This window comes from Malus sylvestris, chromosome 2 (assembly GCF_916048215.2).
Source record: "Malus sylvestris chromosome 2, drMalSylv7.2, whole genome shotgun sequence".
Lineage (NCBI taxonomy): Eukaryota > Viridiplantae > Streptophyta > Magnoliopsida > Rosales > Rosaceae > Malus > Malus sylvestris.
Genome location: NC_062261.1, coordinates 27,206,265 through 27,225,189, shown reverse-complemented (window position 1 = coordinate 27,225,189; position 18,925 = coordinate 27,206,265). Strand labels below are relative to the sequence as shown.

General features: G+C 35.0%; 1 protein-coding gene across 4 annotated transcripts; it reads right to left on the bottom strand.

Annotated features, from left to right (window-relative positions):
- Nucleotides 1-12,122: 12,122 nt before the first annotated feature.
- On the bottom strand, nt 12,123-18,443 carry LOC126605177 (very-long-chain aldehyde decarbonylase CER1-like). 4 transcript variants are annotated; one of them, XM_050272555.1, is made up of 10 exons: nt 18,369-18,443; nt 17,883-18,106; nt 15,707-15,939; nt 15,318-15,537; nt 14,246-14,621; nt 13,953-14,060; nt 13,513-13,713; nt 13,051-13,146; nt 12,653-12,838; nt 12,123-12,538 (listed from the first exon to the last, which is right to left on the bottom strand). In XM_050272555.1, the coding sequence occupies exons 1-10, from the start codon at nt 18,426-18,428 to the stop codon at nt 12,368-12,370; spliced, it is 1,875 nt and encodes a 624-aa protein (XP_050128512.1). In that variant the 5' UTR covers nt 18,429-18,443; the 3' UTR covers nt 12,123-12,367. The 4 variants fall into 4 exon arrangements, with proteins under 4 accessions (XP_050128512.1, XP_050128519.1, XP_050128496.1 ...); XM_050272562.1 differs by having other exon boundaries at nt 12,653-12,826; XM_050272539.1 differs by lacking the exon at nt 18,369-18,443 and having other exon boundaries at nt 17,883-18,142.
- Between the last annotated feature and the right edge of the window lie 482 nt (nt 18,444-18,925).

Here is an 18,925-nt window from a genome sequence, read left to right as displayed (position 1 = left end):
TCATGTTGGACGTTGCCATCTGATGTTTCGAGGATGAATCCACCTCGATCTCATGCTTGTTGATCTTTTCTTGAATTATATCTTTAAGGATATAACAATCCTCTATCGTATGGCTGATGAGTCGATGATACCGACAATACTTTGGATCATCGATCTTAATTACTTCAGCGGGACGCTTTGGTTTAGGAAGCGTGATCATCTTTGCTGCAACAAGTTCATCGAAGATAGTTCCAACATCTTCATCATCGAAACTATATTTAACTTCTTTTCTTTCCTTAAGCGAAAGCCTCCTCGTCCCTTTGGTTTCTTCTTTTCTTTTTACATTGTCACTTTTCTTGTCTACTTTGACAAATGTCGCCATAGAATCTCCCTTCTTTGGAATTCTTTTGTTATCTCCTTTCTTGGTGTCAAACTTATTTTCTAAGTCTTGGATCATCTTTCCAATCACATTTTTCCGGGACATTTGCTTCTCTACATTACTTGCCTTCAATACCAACTCGTCAAAAGTTCGAGGCTCCGCAATTCCTACAAATGTTGCAATCTCGAGGATGAGGTTATTATAACATATTTGCACTGCCGAAAATTCAGAAATCTTTTCCATGCATTGTAGGTTAAGACTCCTCCATCTTGTGATGAATTCGCTCGCGCTTTCTCAAAGCCTTTGTGTTGTTTGAGCCAAATCCATTAATGTGACTTTTTTCTTTGAACTGACGAATTGAGCTAGAAAAGGTCTTTGCATATCATCCCATGTTAGAATAGATCCTGGCTCTAATTGAGTATACCATGTGAAAGAAGACCTTTTGAGTGACTGAATAAATTGTCGAACCAATAAGGGATCTAACTGCGATGTTTCCCCACAAGCTGAGTAAAAATGAGCTAAGTGTTCTTTAGGAGAACCACTTAAACTGTCAAATTTATCAAAGCTCAGTTTTTTATACCCTCAGGTAAAAGGCACTGCTTCATAATGAGTTAGACAGGGCTTCCGGTATTCGAGACTTGGTGTAGTTAAAGACATTTGAAATTCACGAATCTTTTCAGCAAAAATTGCATCGATATCTTGATGCGTGAGCTGGCCACCGAAACTTTCTCCTTCTATTTCTTTCCTTGGTCTATCTCCAACATTATTTATGCTAGCTTGAGGGCTAACTGAGATGCTAAAGTCACAATTTCAGCTTCATTATCAGCTACAAAAGTTGCCATTTCTGCTTCTTTTTCTACTAGTTTCCGTTGCATTTCTTGTAGTTGTTCTTCTGTATTTGATGCGCCAGTCATCAGAACTTACATGTTCTTAGATTCGACGTCTTCATTTATCTCCAACCTTTGGAATTGAGTCATTACTCTAGGAATCTCTTCCTGGGAAAAAGATTTGTTTCCTCCAAGAGTGTCTCCAAGGGAAGATGAACTCTCGGGAAAATGGACTGCCAATGCTCGAGCCCTTGCACGTGTGATAGGCCCCTCGAATTGAATGTTGTCACCTTCCTTGACAAGTTCATAGGCCTTGGCCTTTTGTTGAACATTTCTGGGCACATTGGCATAGTTTCTCCATCTTCCTCGACAGAGGTCATCATGACCGTCTTCGTTGTAGGTAGAGTGATCGGGATTGTTTCGATCATGATTTGAGTGATGACAGGAACCTTGGTAGGCAATGATGATGACACTTTGACGATTTTGCATCGAGGCACCTTGGTGTCTTTAGGTGAAATAGCTCCAAGAAGCTTCCTTGAGACGATTTCGATATCTTCAAGTACACGCTCCCTAGCGATCTTTTTCCTAAGAGCTCATGCCGCTTTCTTCCTTGCATTCTACGGGGCGTTCTTGGATGGGCATTTCTTCGGCCTAACTTTGATGACTTTGACAACCACCTTGCATGTCTTTGTCGCTACCTTCGTCTTCACCATGCTGCAGTTAGTTGATGCTTGATCGATGGTGAAGGAAATTCGGTGACTAGCATGCCTTCCATGTCCAAGTTTGGATTCAGCAGCAGGGAGTTCATGGAAGTAAACAGTAACTTGTGACGCCATGCTTCCTATTTACAAAAACCAAAAAACATAGCACATTAATTATCTTCGAATTTAGAGATGAAAGGGAAAATGAATCCCACCGGGCGTGCCAAAAATCATGTTGAGCAAAAATTGTACACAAATATGTAAACAAGTAATTCACTCGACACAATTTCACCCTCATTCATTTTTTGAAGAGGGTTTTATTAATTTGAGTTTGACGCATTCTAGGCTAAGCGCCTATTAATTACAACCCTTCTTTTGGGAAATGAATACCCTTTGATTCTAATAAATCTTAACCTGAGGATTTCGGCTTTTATTTGATTTTGTGACTGCATCTAGGTAGAACCCTAGATTGCCTACATACCCTCATTGAGGGATCAAGTCACTCGTAGTTCCTTATGTATTTGTTGGGGTTTGATGCCTTATGCAGTTTCAGCTCCTACAAGCAAGGAGCACATGATGCCTTGTGCAGTTTTAGCTTGTGCAGGCAAGGAGCACATGATGCCTTGTGCAGTTTTAGCTTGTGTGGGCTAGGACTTTGAACCATTGGAGCGTATGCAACTTCGTGCCATTTAAATCTTGTTACGGCTTCGTGCCATTTGATACTTGATACGGCTTCGTGCCATTTGAGATTTTGTTGCGGCTTCATGCCATTTGATATTTGACTTTTTCTTTTGCTTCGTGCCAATTGGGACTTGACGTGGCTTTGTGCCATTTGACATTTGTCATGGCTTCATGCCATTTGACTACTTCAAGAATTTAACAGGAGCTTGATTCATTTTTGACGTAGTGCAAATCCACTAATTTGAGGTGATACGTCCATCGAGTTTTGTACTTTGAGATGGCTTGTGCCCATAGTATTTGAAATGATTTGTGTTCTCATTGTCTCTGTGCTTATGTTGCAATTGTTGTTGACTCGATGTGACTTAAATAGGTGCTTAAGTCTAAAAAGTCCACTTTGGTGAGGATGGTGGGCCCACGGGCTCATTTTGCATTTAGCTTATCAAAAATCTTCCTCATATTTTTGGAGGCAGATTGTCTACCCTCCTGTTTGGGTGCCCTTCCCATCCCCTCCTATTTGTACGGTCACGGTTAAGCCACGTCAACATTTTATATTCCTATTGCTTTTTGTCTTGGCTCTTATACAAGTGGTCTTCCTCCAGAAATCATTTCGATATTCTGGGCTTCCGCAGATTTCATGGTATTTCGAATTTCTACTTGGATTGGGCAACAGTTGATTTCTAAGTGAGGTTGGGTAAGGTTTGGTGGAGTTCAAACTCTTTTGAATTGTTCCAATTTATCCTTTTTTTTTCTCCCTAAACCGTATAGGCTTTTTTATGCAGGTTACGAGCTCTCTTTTCTTTATGTTGCACCACCTTGCTTGTGCTCTTTTTTGTGGATCAAAAACTCAAAACGAAGAGGGGTGGAGATCAGGTAGGTCATCCCATTTTCGTTTTCTATGTTCTGGGTTTTCGGATTGGGGGTAATGAACTTGATTGGGTTGTAAAAACCCTTCTTGTTTTTGTAATGGTAGGTGATAAGCCTAATTTGATGTTGGTGGCTTCTGTAGTCTAAATTTATTTAACTTTTCCTTTATCATCAGTAGCTTTCAGTACCATTTTGACTTTGTTTTTGACATGGTTGTTGGACAAACTATTTTGTAGTACTGAGTTTGTTGAAGACAATTGTTGATTCATGGCTCCAAAGGTGAGAATTGCACTCTAAAGTTTGCAGGACACCCTCATTTCTTTTTGCTTCTATTTGTGTGCTGCCTTCCTTGCTTAATCAGAATAAGCACTATACATTTCCATTTGAATGTCTCGTGAGTGGTTTTATAATAACCGTACTCATAGTAGTTTTATCCTGCTTGATTTTCCTTCTCATCAACACTAGTCATCCATAAAATTTTGTCCTCAATATCCATGAGTAAATATAGCTTGATATTGAAGTGTTTTACACGGCATGTTTCCTCAAACATAGTTGCACCATTTTTCAATCATAGCAGCTACTTTTGACATCTTAGTCAAGTATAGCTACTGTCAGTACCCATGAGTACATATAGTTTGATATAGAAGTGTTTTACACAGCATGTTTCCTCAAACATAGCTTCACCATTTTTCCAAACACAGCAACTACTTGTCCTTTTGTTTTTGGAATCCAGCAACTTGTGTTTTTCCTTCTTTGTACAACATAACTTTGAATTTTGAGCTTTTGTAGATAGCTATTGTCAAGGCACTTTGTTGCCATTCTTTCATATTCTTGCCCCCTGCTTTAACTTTTCTTTTGGTAAAGTCCCATGCCTTAACTTTTCTTTTGGTAAAGTGACTTTGGTCCATCTTTGATATACTTGTACAAACATCATCAACTTTGCTGGAGCTTTACGAGTATAAAGGGAGACTTCCTCTTTTCCAATTTCTCATTTTCCTTGGACTCTTATCCCCGATAGGTTTTCATAGAATTTTTAGCCATAGGCATCCTCCATATCTTGTACCTGTGAGTAGCAAAGAAAACACCAAACATAATAATTTCTTTCCTCTTGAGTTGCGTCTTTGCATATGTTGCTTCCTTGTTGTCTTACTTCTTAGAGACTTAAGCTTAGAACTTTGAAATTGCACCTGACAATCTGGCAAGGGGGTATAGACCATTTAGACTTGGTTGGAACTTCATGGGGTGGTCTAGGCCACCCCGAAGAAATTCATGGGATTCTGGAGATTATTTCTGTTGTAGTTAGTGTGGAGTTGGTGGATTGTTCAGAGCCTCCACCTCCATTTGTTTGGTGCAGGAGAATGGCAAGCAAAGAGACAAAAGCCAAAAAAGGCTAAAAGAAAGATTAGAGAAAAAGAATATCATTTGCCGGGGATCTTTGCTTGTTGTTCCCCTTTTTCTTTTTTTTTATTTGTTTCTCTGCGGTGGTCTCTGCTGCAATGCTTTTTGTGTTGCTATCTTTTTGTTCTATCTGCAACATAACATCAAACAAGAGAAAAAGAATAATTTTAACAGAACTTGTTTCATACCTGGTGATGAATATTCTTCTTTGGTTCTTGCCTCAAAAGCACGAATGGTTGAATTCCTTGTTCTCTTCTCTGGCAGCACTTCGTTGCTTTAGGTATTTTCTCTCAAAGTTTCTCTTATTTTCTGTAGAGTATCCCCTTTTTCTTTGTTCCTCCCTTCTTACTGCAACTGATGCCTATTTATAGACATCTTAGGAGGGTTCTAGAGCTCTTACGTGGGGGAGATAGAGGCCATGTTTTTTTTCCGCCACTTTCTCTTAACCAACCCCCCCCCCCCCCCCCCCCCCCCCCGCGTACTGACTCCATGTTTCTTTTTATTGCAAAAAATGGGGGAGCACCTGTTTTTGCACGTTCCCCCTCCCCCTTTTGTAGGAAGAAATACATATTTTATTTTTATTTATTTATTTATTGATGCTGATTTGTATGTAAAGCCCATCCTCATCTTTTGGGCTGGATTACATTTTTGTTTTGCCTTGTAGTTTGACCCAATTTGTATAAACTCTATATTTTTTTATATGTTATATATTTTTATTGTTCAACACAATGGTCCCACATCGCGTAACAAAGTTTATATAGGAGTGATGATAAGATTTAATGTATGTAACCTTAAAAATCAAATACATTTAATAAGTGATATATATTGAATTCAACACGGTAACATGATCGTGGATAGTAAGAATGTACTAGTACAAAAGTTTTCCTCTATTCTTATAGGGGAGCTAGAACCATGACATATGAATTTGATACGTATAAATACATGTTATTTAGGGTTTAGGAATGCTCTTTAGGATTACAGCAACTGCTAAGCTACTTCCATCCACAACCTAGATTTTGAGATGAGGATGCCTTTGAACATAGAGACCACCATATCTATTCAGATCCTCACCCCGCATGCAAAATTTTGCAGTCAGAAGGTGGTGAAAGATTAATTAAGGGTGGGTTTCATGTAATCAATTTTGCAGAATATATAACAGAGTGGATCTCCTGGAAATAACCAAATTTAGAAAAAATTATAACTGAAGAAAAACATAAGAATTAGACATAACGACTAGAAAGTGAATTCAGATGAAACATTAACGAGACTATGACAATATATAATTCACTCAGATATTGAAGGTAGAAACTGGCCTGATTCAAGAGGCCGAGACTTATAACTTTGACACCCTTTTTCTCAGCTTGAACAATGGCTTCCTCAATCAAGCTATTGATAGCTCCTTACTGGAATCGAAAGTAGTACTGCAATATTTGTATAAACAAAGCGCAATCATATGAATAATGTCTCTGCCTAAATGGTCTATTAAAACTAAAGTTTCAATAACAAACTAAATAAACTTTTAGTGAAAATTCAACTATATTTTGGTGTATACGATACATGAGAGCATACTCGAACTTTTAGATGAAAGAAAAAAAAAGGTTCTCACTTGCAAAGTGTATTTGGGTATAACCCAAGTTTGTAATCCGAGCTTGTTAAAACGCTGCCTCTCAACCACAAATGTACGACCACAGATCCGAGTTAACACCATGTACCACAATGTCACAGGCCACATCAACCACAGGTACCATTTTGATGTGTGGGGTATAGAGGCCAAGGAAGCAAACCCTAGCGGTAGATGATAGATGGATTCCGGTGTTGTTAGATGGGTTAGATGAAGGATATCTGGCGATTCCTCCTCTCTCTTGAGTGAAGTTTCATAGAGTGAATCAGCAGAATTGTCCACGGTGCCATATACGTAATCGTAGAATGGCATGAAGAGAGAGTAATTGGTTCGGAATTGTGTGTGATGCAAAAAGTGAAAACTGTACACAAATTATATAATTAACTAAATTAATCATATATTATAAAGGTCTTCAGTTGATGATCTCTTAAATTGCTTTAAAGAATAAATCAACAATAGTTTGTTCATTTCAAGAATTAGAATTATGAGCTTTGCATAGATTAAGAGTTGGAATAAAGTAAGTCAGAAGGTGTAGGTATATGTCATAATTATAATAATTTTTAACTTAGTTGTTGATTGGCACTAGTGTTGGATTTAGCTAGCTATATAATTTTTTCATACATTTATATGTACTTATACATGAATATGGGTCTCTCAACTAAGCAGTTTATTACGCTTTTGGGTTGGATGCTTTAATATGGTTTCACAATCACGAAAGGTATACTCTCACCTTCATAAAAAGCGAACCAAAAAAGCTTTACGAGAATCAAACCCTAAACTTTTTATATGCTTAACAAAAAGCAAGAAGCTTGCTTTTAACATATAACATTAGTTGGGTTTCTTGCCCTAACAGTTCAAGATTGTGAGTGTGTCTAAAGTTTTGAATATGTATACGTCACTATGTATATACTATATACCCTCTACAAGTATGGAGATTTTTGTATTTAATATACATATATAAACGTAAATATATAGATACATCATACATACATATATGGGTGTGTGCACGCGCATGGAGAGAGAGAGAGAGAGAGAGAGAGAGAGAGAGAGAGAGAGAGATTCTTACGAAGAGGTATACATAAGATACTTGAGAGGAGGAAAGAGAGAGAAGAGATAGTTTGGAATGAGCTCAAAATTGCAGTGTCCCATGTTATTCATGAACTCAATATAAGTATAGCCAACACAGGATAAGACAGAAATTGTTCCCATGAACACAGTTGCTAGCATTGGTATTGAGAAGAGCAAGGAATATACTATGTGCTCCGCAAATGGGTGAATCACAGCTGCAATATAATAGCAAGATTACATAGATACAACAAAAAATGAAATTAATAATAATGTGGACAATTTGAACATTAGCCACGGAAAATTCTACAATATCCATTAAAAACTGGAGACTGGTACCGTTTTGTTCTATAAAAGTATACTGTACTCATCAATATATTCATGGTCCAACATTACGAAATAATGATGAGGTTATGAAATGAAATGGGGTAGCGGTCTTACAAGTAATAGGTTCAGTAACGGTTGACGAATGGTGATGAGAATGGTAGCAGGTGTAGAGGTAATGATGATGAAGTGCTCTGTGAAACCAATAGTAGAGGTACTCCACAGGACCAGCATGAAGTAGAATTGTTAAAACAACTCCGTCTGTCCTCCAAAGTGGTACATTTTGAGCCCCAGAGAACAACCGGTTGGAGAGGTACATTAGGGCTCCATTGAACAATATTTGGTCATCCCTGTAACAAACAGGGTTAGTTAGATCTTTATATAGATCAAATTATTTATTCATTGCACTCAGAGTGTTGATTCTGTTTTGTATAATTTTTTCATGTCATCATTAGGTACACTATATTCTACATATACATAGTATACACATGGATACAAAAATAAAGGTTAATTATTTGATGAAGAACATTATTTATCATGAATATCATTACTTATATCTTTTCTAAATCTACACTTAATTATATACTAAGACATATATTAAGAGATCCATCTTTGTCAACTAAAAAATGTGAAGTGACTAATGTGTCATTTTTATGTTAATTGATTATGATATTAGTTTAAACAATCGAGAATGATACTGTAATTTCCCTAACAACCTTCTTTACCATGTCTATTTTTTCTCTTTTTATAATTGTACATATTTTGTAAAATTTTATCATCACATACATATAGCATGCGTACAAATATCTAGTTTGCATAATAAAAAGTTGAAAATAAAAATCCAATCTAAAAAGTCATGCATTTGTAAAATGGAAAATGCTTTTTTCAGATGTTCAAAAAGAAAATTTTCCCTCTTTTTAAAATTCTTAGAACTTTGTCATTTTTGAGGTAATACCAAAATACATGTATTTAGAATTTTTGCAGGTGAAATTTGTCTTCCCATTTGATAAAAAAAAATGATAATAATTTAATTATATACCCTTGAGAATTATGAATGGAACTATTAGCAAGGGTAATTATTATGTGCGAGAAGACTTAATTAACCCTTGGATTCAAATTACTTGCTTAGTTCTCATTCCTCGAGACACCCTCAAGTACAACTCGAACCATCCCTCTTCAAAAGATCTAATTGCATTATAAGCACCAGTAGCTTCCCCACGCAAAGAGTTTGTAGCAGATCTATCATTCTTTATGTTCTCAAGTATTGTACAAGACGCGTCGTACATATGTATCAAGTCACACACTGAATCATAATGAGAACCCCAACGAGTAGCTCCAGGTCGATGTATAGTACCGATTTGATTAGCTCCTCTTCCTGTCTCAAGTTCACCAGCACCCACCAACTCTTCAATGTTCACTGTGTGTGCAACCTGCAGCTGAGTATGACTCTTTGGAGAAGTAGTAATAACATTCACAATTGAACCTAATGCTGAAAAGAATAACCAGATAATAGCTACTTCTTTTGATGCTGCAACTAATGCCAATTGCAGTTGATGAGCAAAACAATGCACATAATAAGCAGATGAACACTCTTTAATAAATAAAGATTGTAGCCCATTCCACTGACCTCACATATTACTCGCACCATCATAGCCTTGACCTCGTAATTTGTTTATAGGCAACTCATGGAAGGCAAGGACTTTTTTTATCTCCCTATGAAGTGTTGGTGCAGTAGTGTCTTCAACCCACACAATATCTAAAAATCGTTCTCGTAGAAAACCATCATTATCAACAAATCTTAAAATAATGGCCATGTGCTCTCTGTGAGCAATATCATGTGCTTCATCAACAAGAATACAAAAAACACCATCCCCGACTTCTTCACAAATTTTTCTTCGTACTATGTTGGCGAGAATGTTCAAAACCTCCTTTTGGATCATGGGCGAGGAATATTTGGTATTTTTTGGTGCATTTTCTAAAACAACTACAGCCACCTTATCATTAAACTTGGTTGTATGCTTTACCAATTCAATAAAATTCCCACGATTTTTCGAACCCATTGATTCATCATGTCCTCTAAAAGGACATGCTTGAAATGTAAGCCATTGAACACACTCAATTGTAGCCTTGAGTCTCAACCGATTCTTCAAAATTTCTTCTTTTGATTGTCGATTAATAACCTTGTCAACATTCTGAGATGGATTCATCAATTCCTCTACACGTGAAACACAAGTATTATTTAATGAAGATGGACCTCCAATATGAGAAAGAAATATACAATTCTTTCCGTCGTTAACTCTTTTCCAATTGTTAAACCCATCAACAGTTAGTGTCGGACGACTTGTTGGACCAGTCCCAAAAGGAAAGCATGGGAAACAATATACTCTATATGTTGTTGGAGAATATTCTAACCATGGAAATTGTGAAAACCAAGAATACTGAAATCGACGATATTGTGATCCAAACCGAGACCTAGGATACTCAAGAAGTTTCGGATGGTAAGGCCCAGCTTTGATATAAGCACGTCGAACTTCATCTTGTTGATTAATAGGATGCTCATATATTTGAATTCGTTTCCTCGGGTCTCGTTCCAATTCCAAAGAAGCATCATCAAAAACTTTTTCTTGAGGTTCAATTATATTAGATGTCTGGTGAGAATCATGAGGCAGCTCAGTTGATATTGGTGCGTTATCATTAGATGCAAAAGGTACATCACTCTCTAATTTATCACCATCATCTCTTCTTTTTTTTAAAAAAAAAAATAATCAATAGTTCTTAACCTCTTCATTGAACGTTAACCTAACAAATTGAACAACAATAATGCAAGTTTATATAATAAATTATATTTCTAAAAAATCTATCAGACTATCAGAAAAAATATATTAAACTTGAAATTGAATTTTTAAAGTACAAATTCTTAAAATTAAAGCAATAAACAAATAAAATCATCAAGACATAAGAATAAAGTGGTTAAAAACTTACCTATTGATAAGAAAAATCAATAAGTTTTCTCACTTGTATTGTATGCTCGGTTTTTGTGAACTGCAGTGCAAAGAAGAGACGTCGAGACGGGACAAAGGCTTTTCCAAAACTGAAAAAGGGTCACTGTGTTGTACCTCAAAAGTCGAAATAAAATAATAAACTAGTCTACTCCTAGGAAACCTAAATTAATAAAATATTAAATTTATTTTTTAAAAACGGATGAGATGACTACTCTACTCCTAGGAAACCTAAACTAATCTCTATACTACTCCCTAAAAACTAATCAAATAAATAGACTTAATGGGAAGTGTGTCAGTGTGTGTGTCTGTAAGATTTGAATTATAATAATAATAAATTTTGATATTGATTAAAGTAAATAATTTATTTAATATTTATTAACTCTTACTTTTTCTAAAAGTAGTCCTATTATTCAGAACTTTTACTTATTGGATGGGCTATAACAATTAAAAATAATAAAATAACCTAAATTATCAGTATTTTTAACCTTAAACAACTAAAACTCTCCCTATGCTAGAGCCCGCCCTAACCCTGTTACTAGCTCCGCCGTTGCAACTTTGCATTCTTAATTTCTAGACCAATCAAATAAGGAGCATGACTATAAGACTAAGTTTCAAGTCACTTGTAGCTCAAGTAATTAAAGATATTTATCTATATTCGAAGTTTTACATTCAATTTCCCCATTCTCACTACACCTTATAGAAAAAAGAAACAAACATGAGACCAAGTTTGTCTAATAATACCTACTAACAATTGTGGCACATGTTATATATGCATGTAAGCAAAATAGTTATTACATAAAAGCAAAATGGTAGTAGATTCCTCAATGGAAGATGCAAAATGCCTTAAGGGGACGTTGTATATTTGTTCTTGATCGGAAGCTCTCCAATGACTGGATGTAAATTAATCATCTTCAACCCGAAGGTGTATATAAAAATGTATATCTACATCTTAGAAGGTGGTTTCCGCAAGTTGTCGAAAAGAAAAATATATGAGATATTTACATCTCTCCCGTTGTAAAACTAATATTTACATATCCCGGAGGTGTAAAAGTTTTTTTTTTTTTTTTTCCGAGCAAACGATATTATCTACATTAAAGGAGTGGGGGAGTGGGCTAAGCCTCTCACAATGGGCTAGTGTAAATGTATTTTTTTTTTACATCTCAAATTTGCATCTCTTTATTGAAGATGCTCTTATAATAAGGAAGAGTAATAAAATAGGGTATTGAAAAGTATTTGGGAAGAGATTTTTATTTTTTAATTAAAATATCTTCTGGTACATGATTATCCAATATGTTATACTGTTTTATTTCATAATGGTAAATTTGAGAAATAAGTACTTGGAAGGGATTTTTAGAAAAGATCGACAAAGTCTCTTCTCTTACACACAACTGATGATATAATATAACGAAACAAGTGGTTCGATCCCATAGTTTGTTTATGGTAGATAATAGCTAAAGCTTGCATGAAAATTTGTCCATAGCTAGCTAGCAACATTTTCATGAAGTGGCAAATAATCTTCATTATTTTTACATCGGTTGAGTGGTGACAAGTGGGTGGAAACCATGTCGAAGACTTGCTTGCCAAACTTTGTCAGTGTCGGACATGGTGTAACCACACTCATGCTCCTTCCAACCTTCCAAGGCATGCACTATGCCTGCTATACGCCATGCACTCATCACCCTTCTTGGCAACCAATTCTGAGATATAAAAAAATAAAATTATAGGTCAATCTAATTTTCGAATTAAACAGAAAAAAGTGGCAATGAAATTAAAAAAATTATTATTGTTTTACTTATTAATTAATTGCTTACCTCACAAGAGTAAATATTCTCAAGAGATGAGGGAATCTTCATCGCTGGGGTATAGTGGTAGAAGCAGTCTTTGCGCAGTTTTTTTGGTGGGAGTTGGGAGAAGGGAACAAATAATGTTCCTCTTGGGGCACTCAACTGCTCTTTTTCTGACAATCCATCTCCAACTAACCAAATCTGAAAAGTTGACTTGCATATATAAATTTCAATATTACAATATAAAAAGGAAATTATTATTAGTCTTCTAAAATAGTTATGTTGAACTATTTTTCTTTTAATGACTAGTGGAGTGCGTAATCAATTTTTTTTAGTTTTAATAACAACTCTCAATATGAAATATTGTTTTAAATTGAATTGCATATCATGGGTAAAAAGCAAAATACATAGATGATAATTGATACCTTGTGTGCATAACTTTCTGCAAGAACCAAACTACTTTCAGTGGCACTCAATGATTTGGTGAGCTTCAAATATTCATCTTCGTGTAATGTAGCTACCTGAAATAAACGCAATGCATGTAAAAGATGAGTAAAATAGCAATACTACAAACACCAAGTCTAATATCAACTCTTACACCAACTTCGTCATATTGTATGAGTCATTTTTACATGATCACATAATATCAGTGGTCCCACATCACACATCACGTAAGAAAGTTTATATAGGAGTGATGATAATACTTAATGTATGTAACCTTAAAAAACAAATACATTTAATAAGTGATATTGAATTTAACACGGTAACATGATCGTGGATAGTAAGAATGTACTAGTACAAAACTTTTCCTCTATTCTTATAGGGGAGCTAGAACCATGACATATGAACTTGATACATATAAATACATGTTATATATATTTATTTACCTGGATACCCTTCTGGTACAAAGCAAAGGCAAGGGCATAAGCAACCTTTGTGAGGTTACCTCTGAAAACAACTTGAGTTGTCCCTTTTGGAATGCTGTTTAGGATTACAGCAACTGCTAAGCTACTTCCATCCACAACCTTGATTTTGAGATGAGGATGCCTTTGAACATAGAGACCACCATATCTATTCAGATCCTCACCCTGCATGCAAAAGTTTGCAGTCAGAAGGTGGTGAAAGATTAATTAACGGTGGGTTTCATGTAATCAATTTTGCAGGATATATAAGAGTGGACCTCCGGGAAATAACCAAATTTAGAAAAAATTATAACTGAAAAAAAACATAAGAATTAGACATAACGACTAGAAAGTGAATTCAGATGAAACATTAACGAGACTATGACAATATATAATTCACTCAGATATTGGAGGTAGAAACTGGCCTGATTCAAGAGGCCGAGACTTATAACTTTGACACCCTTTTTCTCAGCTTGAACAATGGCTTCCTCAATTAAGCAATTGATAGCTTCTTTCTGGAATCGAAAGTTGTACTGCAATATTTGTATAAACAAAGCGCAATCACATGAAAAAAGTTTCTGCCTAAATGGTCTGTTAAAATTGAAGTTTCAATAACAAACTATATATACATTTAGTGAAAATTCAACTATATTTTGGTGTATAAAATTCATTAGAGCATACTCGAACTTTTAGATGAAAGAAAAAAAAAGGTTCTCACTTGCAAAGTGTATTTGGGTATAACCCAAGTTTGTAATCTGAGCTTGTTAAATCGCTGCCTCTCAACCACAAATGTACGACCACAGATCCGAGTTAACACCATGTACCACAATGTCACAGGCCACATCAACCATAGGTACCATTTTGGTGTGTGGGGTATAGAAGCCAAGGAAGCAAACCCTAGCGGTAGATGATAGATGGATTCCGGTGTTGTTAGATGGGTTAGATGAAGGATATCTGGCGATTCCTCCTCTCTCTTGAGTGAAGTTTCATAGAGTGAATCAGTAGAATTGTCCATGGTGCCATATACGTAGTCGTAGAATGGCATGAAGAGAGAGTAATTGGTTCGGAATTGTGTGTGATGCAAAGAGTGAAACCTGTACACAAATTATATAATTAACTAAATTAATCATAATATTATAAAGGTCTTCAGTTGGTGATCTCTTAAATTGCTTTAAAGAATAAATCAACAATAGTTTGTTCATTTCAAGAATTAGAATTATGAGCTTTGCATAGATTAAGAGTTGGAATAAAGTAAGTCATAAGGTGTAGGTATATGTCATAATTATAATAATCTTTAAATTAGCTGTTGATTGGCACTAGTGTTGCATTTAGCTAGCTATATAATATTTTCATACATTTATATGTACTTATTTATGAATATGGGTCTCTCAACCAAGCAGTTTATTACGCTTTTGGGTTGGATGCTTTAATATGGTTTCACAATCAGCAAAGGTATACTCTCACCTTCATAAAAAGCGAACCAAAAAAGCTTCACATTGGAGAATCAAACCCTGAACTTTTTATATGCTTAACAAAAAGCAAGAAGCTTGCTTTTAACATACAACATTAGTTGGGTTTCTTTCCCTAACAGTTCAAGATTGTGAATATGTGTACTTAACTATGTATATACTGTATACCCTCTACAAGTATGGAGATTTTTGTATTTAATATACATATATAAACATAAATATATAGACACATCGTACATACATATATAGGTGTGTGCGCGCGCGTGGAGAGAGAGAGAGAGAGAGAGAGAGAGAGAGAGAGAGAGAGAGAGAGATTCTTACGAAGGGGTATACATAAGATACTTGAGAGGAGGAAAAAGAGAGAAGAGGCAGTTTGGAATGAGCTCAAAATTGCAGTGTCCCATGTTATTCATGAAGTCAATATAAGTATGATAGCCAACAAGGGATATGACAGAAGCTGTTCCCATGAACACAGTTGCTAGCATTGGTATTGAGAAGAGCAAGGAATATACTATGTGCTCCGCAAATGGGTGAATCACAGCTGCAATATAATAGCAAGATTACATAGATACAACACAATATCCATTAAAAACTGGAGACTGGTACCGTTTTGTTCTGTAAAATTATATATTATAATCATCAATATATTTATGGTTCAACATTACAAAATAATGATGAGGTTATGAAATGATATGGGGTAGCGGTCTTACAAGTAATAGGTTCAGTAACGATTGAGGAATGGTGATGAGAATGGTAGCGAGAGTAGAGATAATGATGGTGAAGTGCTCTGTGAAACCAATAGTAGAGGTACTCCACAGGACCAGCATGAAGTAGAATTGTTGCAACAACTCCGTCTGTCCTCCAAAGTGGTACATTTTGAGCCCCAGAGAACAATCGGTTGGAGAGGTACATTAGGGTACCATTGAACAATATTTGGTCATCCCTGCAACAAACAGGTTAGTTAGATCTTTATATAGATCAAATTATTTCTTCATTGCACTCAGAGTGTTGATTAAGTTTTGTTTAATTTTTTGTCATCATTAGATACACTATATTCTACATACACATGGATACAAAAATAAAGGTTAATTATTTGATGAGGAACATTATTTATCATGAATATCATTACTTAAATCTTTTCTAAATCTATAGTTAATTATATACTAAGACATATGTTAAGAGATCCCTCTTTGTCAACTAAAAAGGGTGAAGTGACTAATATGTCATTTTTATGTTAATTATTGTGATATTAGCATGATTCTAAAAGGCGCTACGCGCTAGTCTAACAGCGGGCTGGAGCCTAGCGACTAGGCAACTAGGCAGGGCCTAGGTGAACTAGAGGGATTTAAGTAAATATATTATATTTCGTGTAAATAAGTGTTTTTGTACATAAAATATATGTAATTACCTCATAAACTACAAAATAGAATGACATGTATATTATGAATTATTGGAATATAATGAAAACATGAGGAACAAGCATATAATGTGTGGTCATTTAAGTATTTAAGTCTCTTACAATTTACTGGAAAAAAATAACATGCAAAATGAAAGTTATCTATTTTCTGTCTAAGTAAGTCGCAACCTAGGCAGGTGCCTACGCGGTTTAGGCGGGCGCCTCAGCAGGTCTAGGCACTCTTTCTTAATTTTCAAACACCTAGGCATTAATCGAGGCGATGGCCAACCGCCTAGCGCTTAGACGGGAATTTTTAGAACAGTGGATATTAGTTTAAACAATCGAGAATGATATTGTAATTTCCCTAACGACTTTAATTACCACGTCTATTTTTTCTCTTTTTATAATTGTACATATTTTGTAAACTTTTATCATCACATACATATAGCATGTGTACAAATATCTAGTTTGCATAATAAAAAGTTGAAAATAAAAATCCTATCTAAAAAGTCACATGTATGTGTAAAATGGAAAAAATGCTTTTTTCAGATGTTCAAAAAGAATTTTTTTCCCTCTTTTTAAAATTCTTAGAACTTTGTCATTTTTTAGGTAATAGCAAAATACATGCATTTAGAATTGGAGTTTACAGGTGAAATTTGTCTTCCCATTTTATTAAAAAAATTATAATAATTTAATTATATGATGTAGTACCCTTGAGAATTATGAATGAAACTATTAGCAAGGGTAATTCTTATGTGCGATAAGACTTAATTAACCCTTTGGATTCAAATTATTTGCTTAGTTCTCATTGCTCGAGACACCCACACCCTCAAGTACAACTTGAACCATCCCTCTTCAAGAACAACTCGAGTACTTGTCGACCCATATTTCTTGTCTCAATTATTATATTTGTGTGCTGGCATATTACTCAAAAGGTGTCGATATGGGGTCGAGTTGTTCTTGGTGGGGGCTCGAGCAAAAGGAACTTCGCAAAGTGTTTGAATACAATTAACACCTGAGGTTAATTAAGCCTTTTTCTGACAAATTTTGCCAACAACTTGGAAAAGGAGCAAAAATCGCTTTGACCCTCTAAAAATTGTATTTTCCAAATATTCCAATCTGATTTAGGGACGCTTAAGGACTACCATACGAACACTAACAAATCACAAGCAAATCAATGGTAAGCTAATAAATCACTATAGACAAGTGGTAAAAAAAAATTAATAAATCACTATAGACACACAAAATCACTTTACCGTTGACATGCTATATAATGAAAGATCTCAAAGAATGAGAAGAAGATGAAAGTCACAATACGAAAACTTATAGATTAAAAAAACTTATATATTGGTACCTAAATATAGGTATATACAGATAGAAAACATAAGAACGAAGCTCAGATTATAAGGAAACTTAAAATTTATTAAGCAGCTGTAAAATAGATAAATTTATATAAAATAAAATGTAAATGAAATCCCAAATGCACTGACCAGTTTCTTTCTCTGTCAACCTGATCGAATTCAAGACCCTTGTCAAGAATTCGACCATTGCCTTTGGCTGTTCGATATCGAGAAAGAGTGATCCATATCTGGTTGTGGATCATCCTCCAAAGCATAAGTGGAAATATGAGGATGTAAGCTATATCTCTATCTTTTCCATCATTCATCATGAACAACATTGTGCTGTGAATGACCCAAGGAGCCATGATGAGGTACTGCAAGTGAAAACCCAGCATGTATACATGACAGGTGAAGTAATTAATAAAGCAAAATATAAAACAACTTGAAATGTACAATGATGATGCTGATGATATATAATGTTCAATGACTAAACCCTAACACACTATATAGCATGATATATATATATATATATATATGTGTGTGTGTGTGTGTGTGTGTGTGTGTGTGTGTGTGTAGGAATGCAAAAGAGAGAGAGAGAGAGAAAGATGGAACAATAATAATCAGGTAAGAAAGTGCCTTAAAGCTTCCAAGTGGTTTCCATGGCCAATCAGTAAGAATTCCAGGCATAGAAGCCATATTCTATGTTGATTTTTGCAGTGTACTGGACGGGTTTATATATAGGCAGTTTCTGTGGACTTCTTGATCAAGTTTTTAATTTTCATTGTGTTGGATTTTTTTTTTTTTTCTTTTCTTGGGAGATGAATTTTGTTTGGTTAGCCGAATGTAGAAAGAGGATGGGGTGATAATTTGATTGATTTGGTAATAAACTTGGGGAAATGATTTATGTGCTTTTTTCCCATTAATTCTTTTTTGTATTATTCAATTCAAACTAATTAAAAAAATTAAAACTTTATTTGTTTAAATATTTTGATCGAGGTCCTTAGCATCATTTAAGATATTTAACTCATGTATTTATGCATTTAATGTCCCTCAAATTATGAAATTTAACTAAATTCAAATAATATTTTTAAAATATAATAAATACTTAAAAATCAATAATAGAGTAATATTGTTCTTCAAAAAATTATAGCAAAAAAATAATGTACCCACATAATTATTAACATATTTTCAAA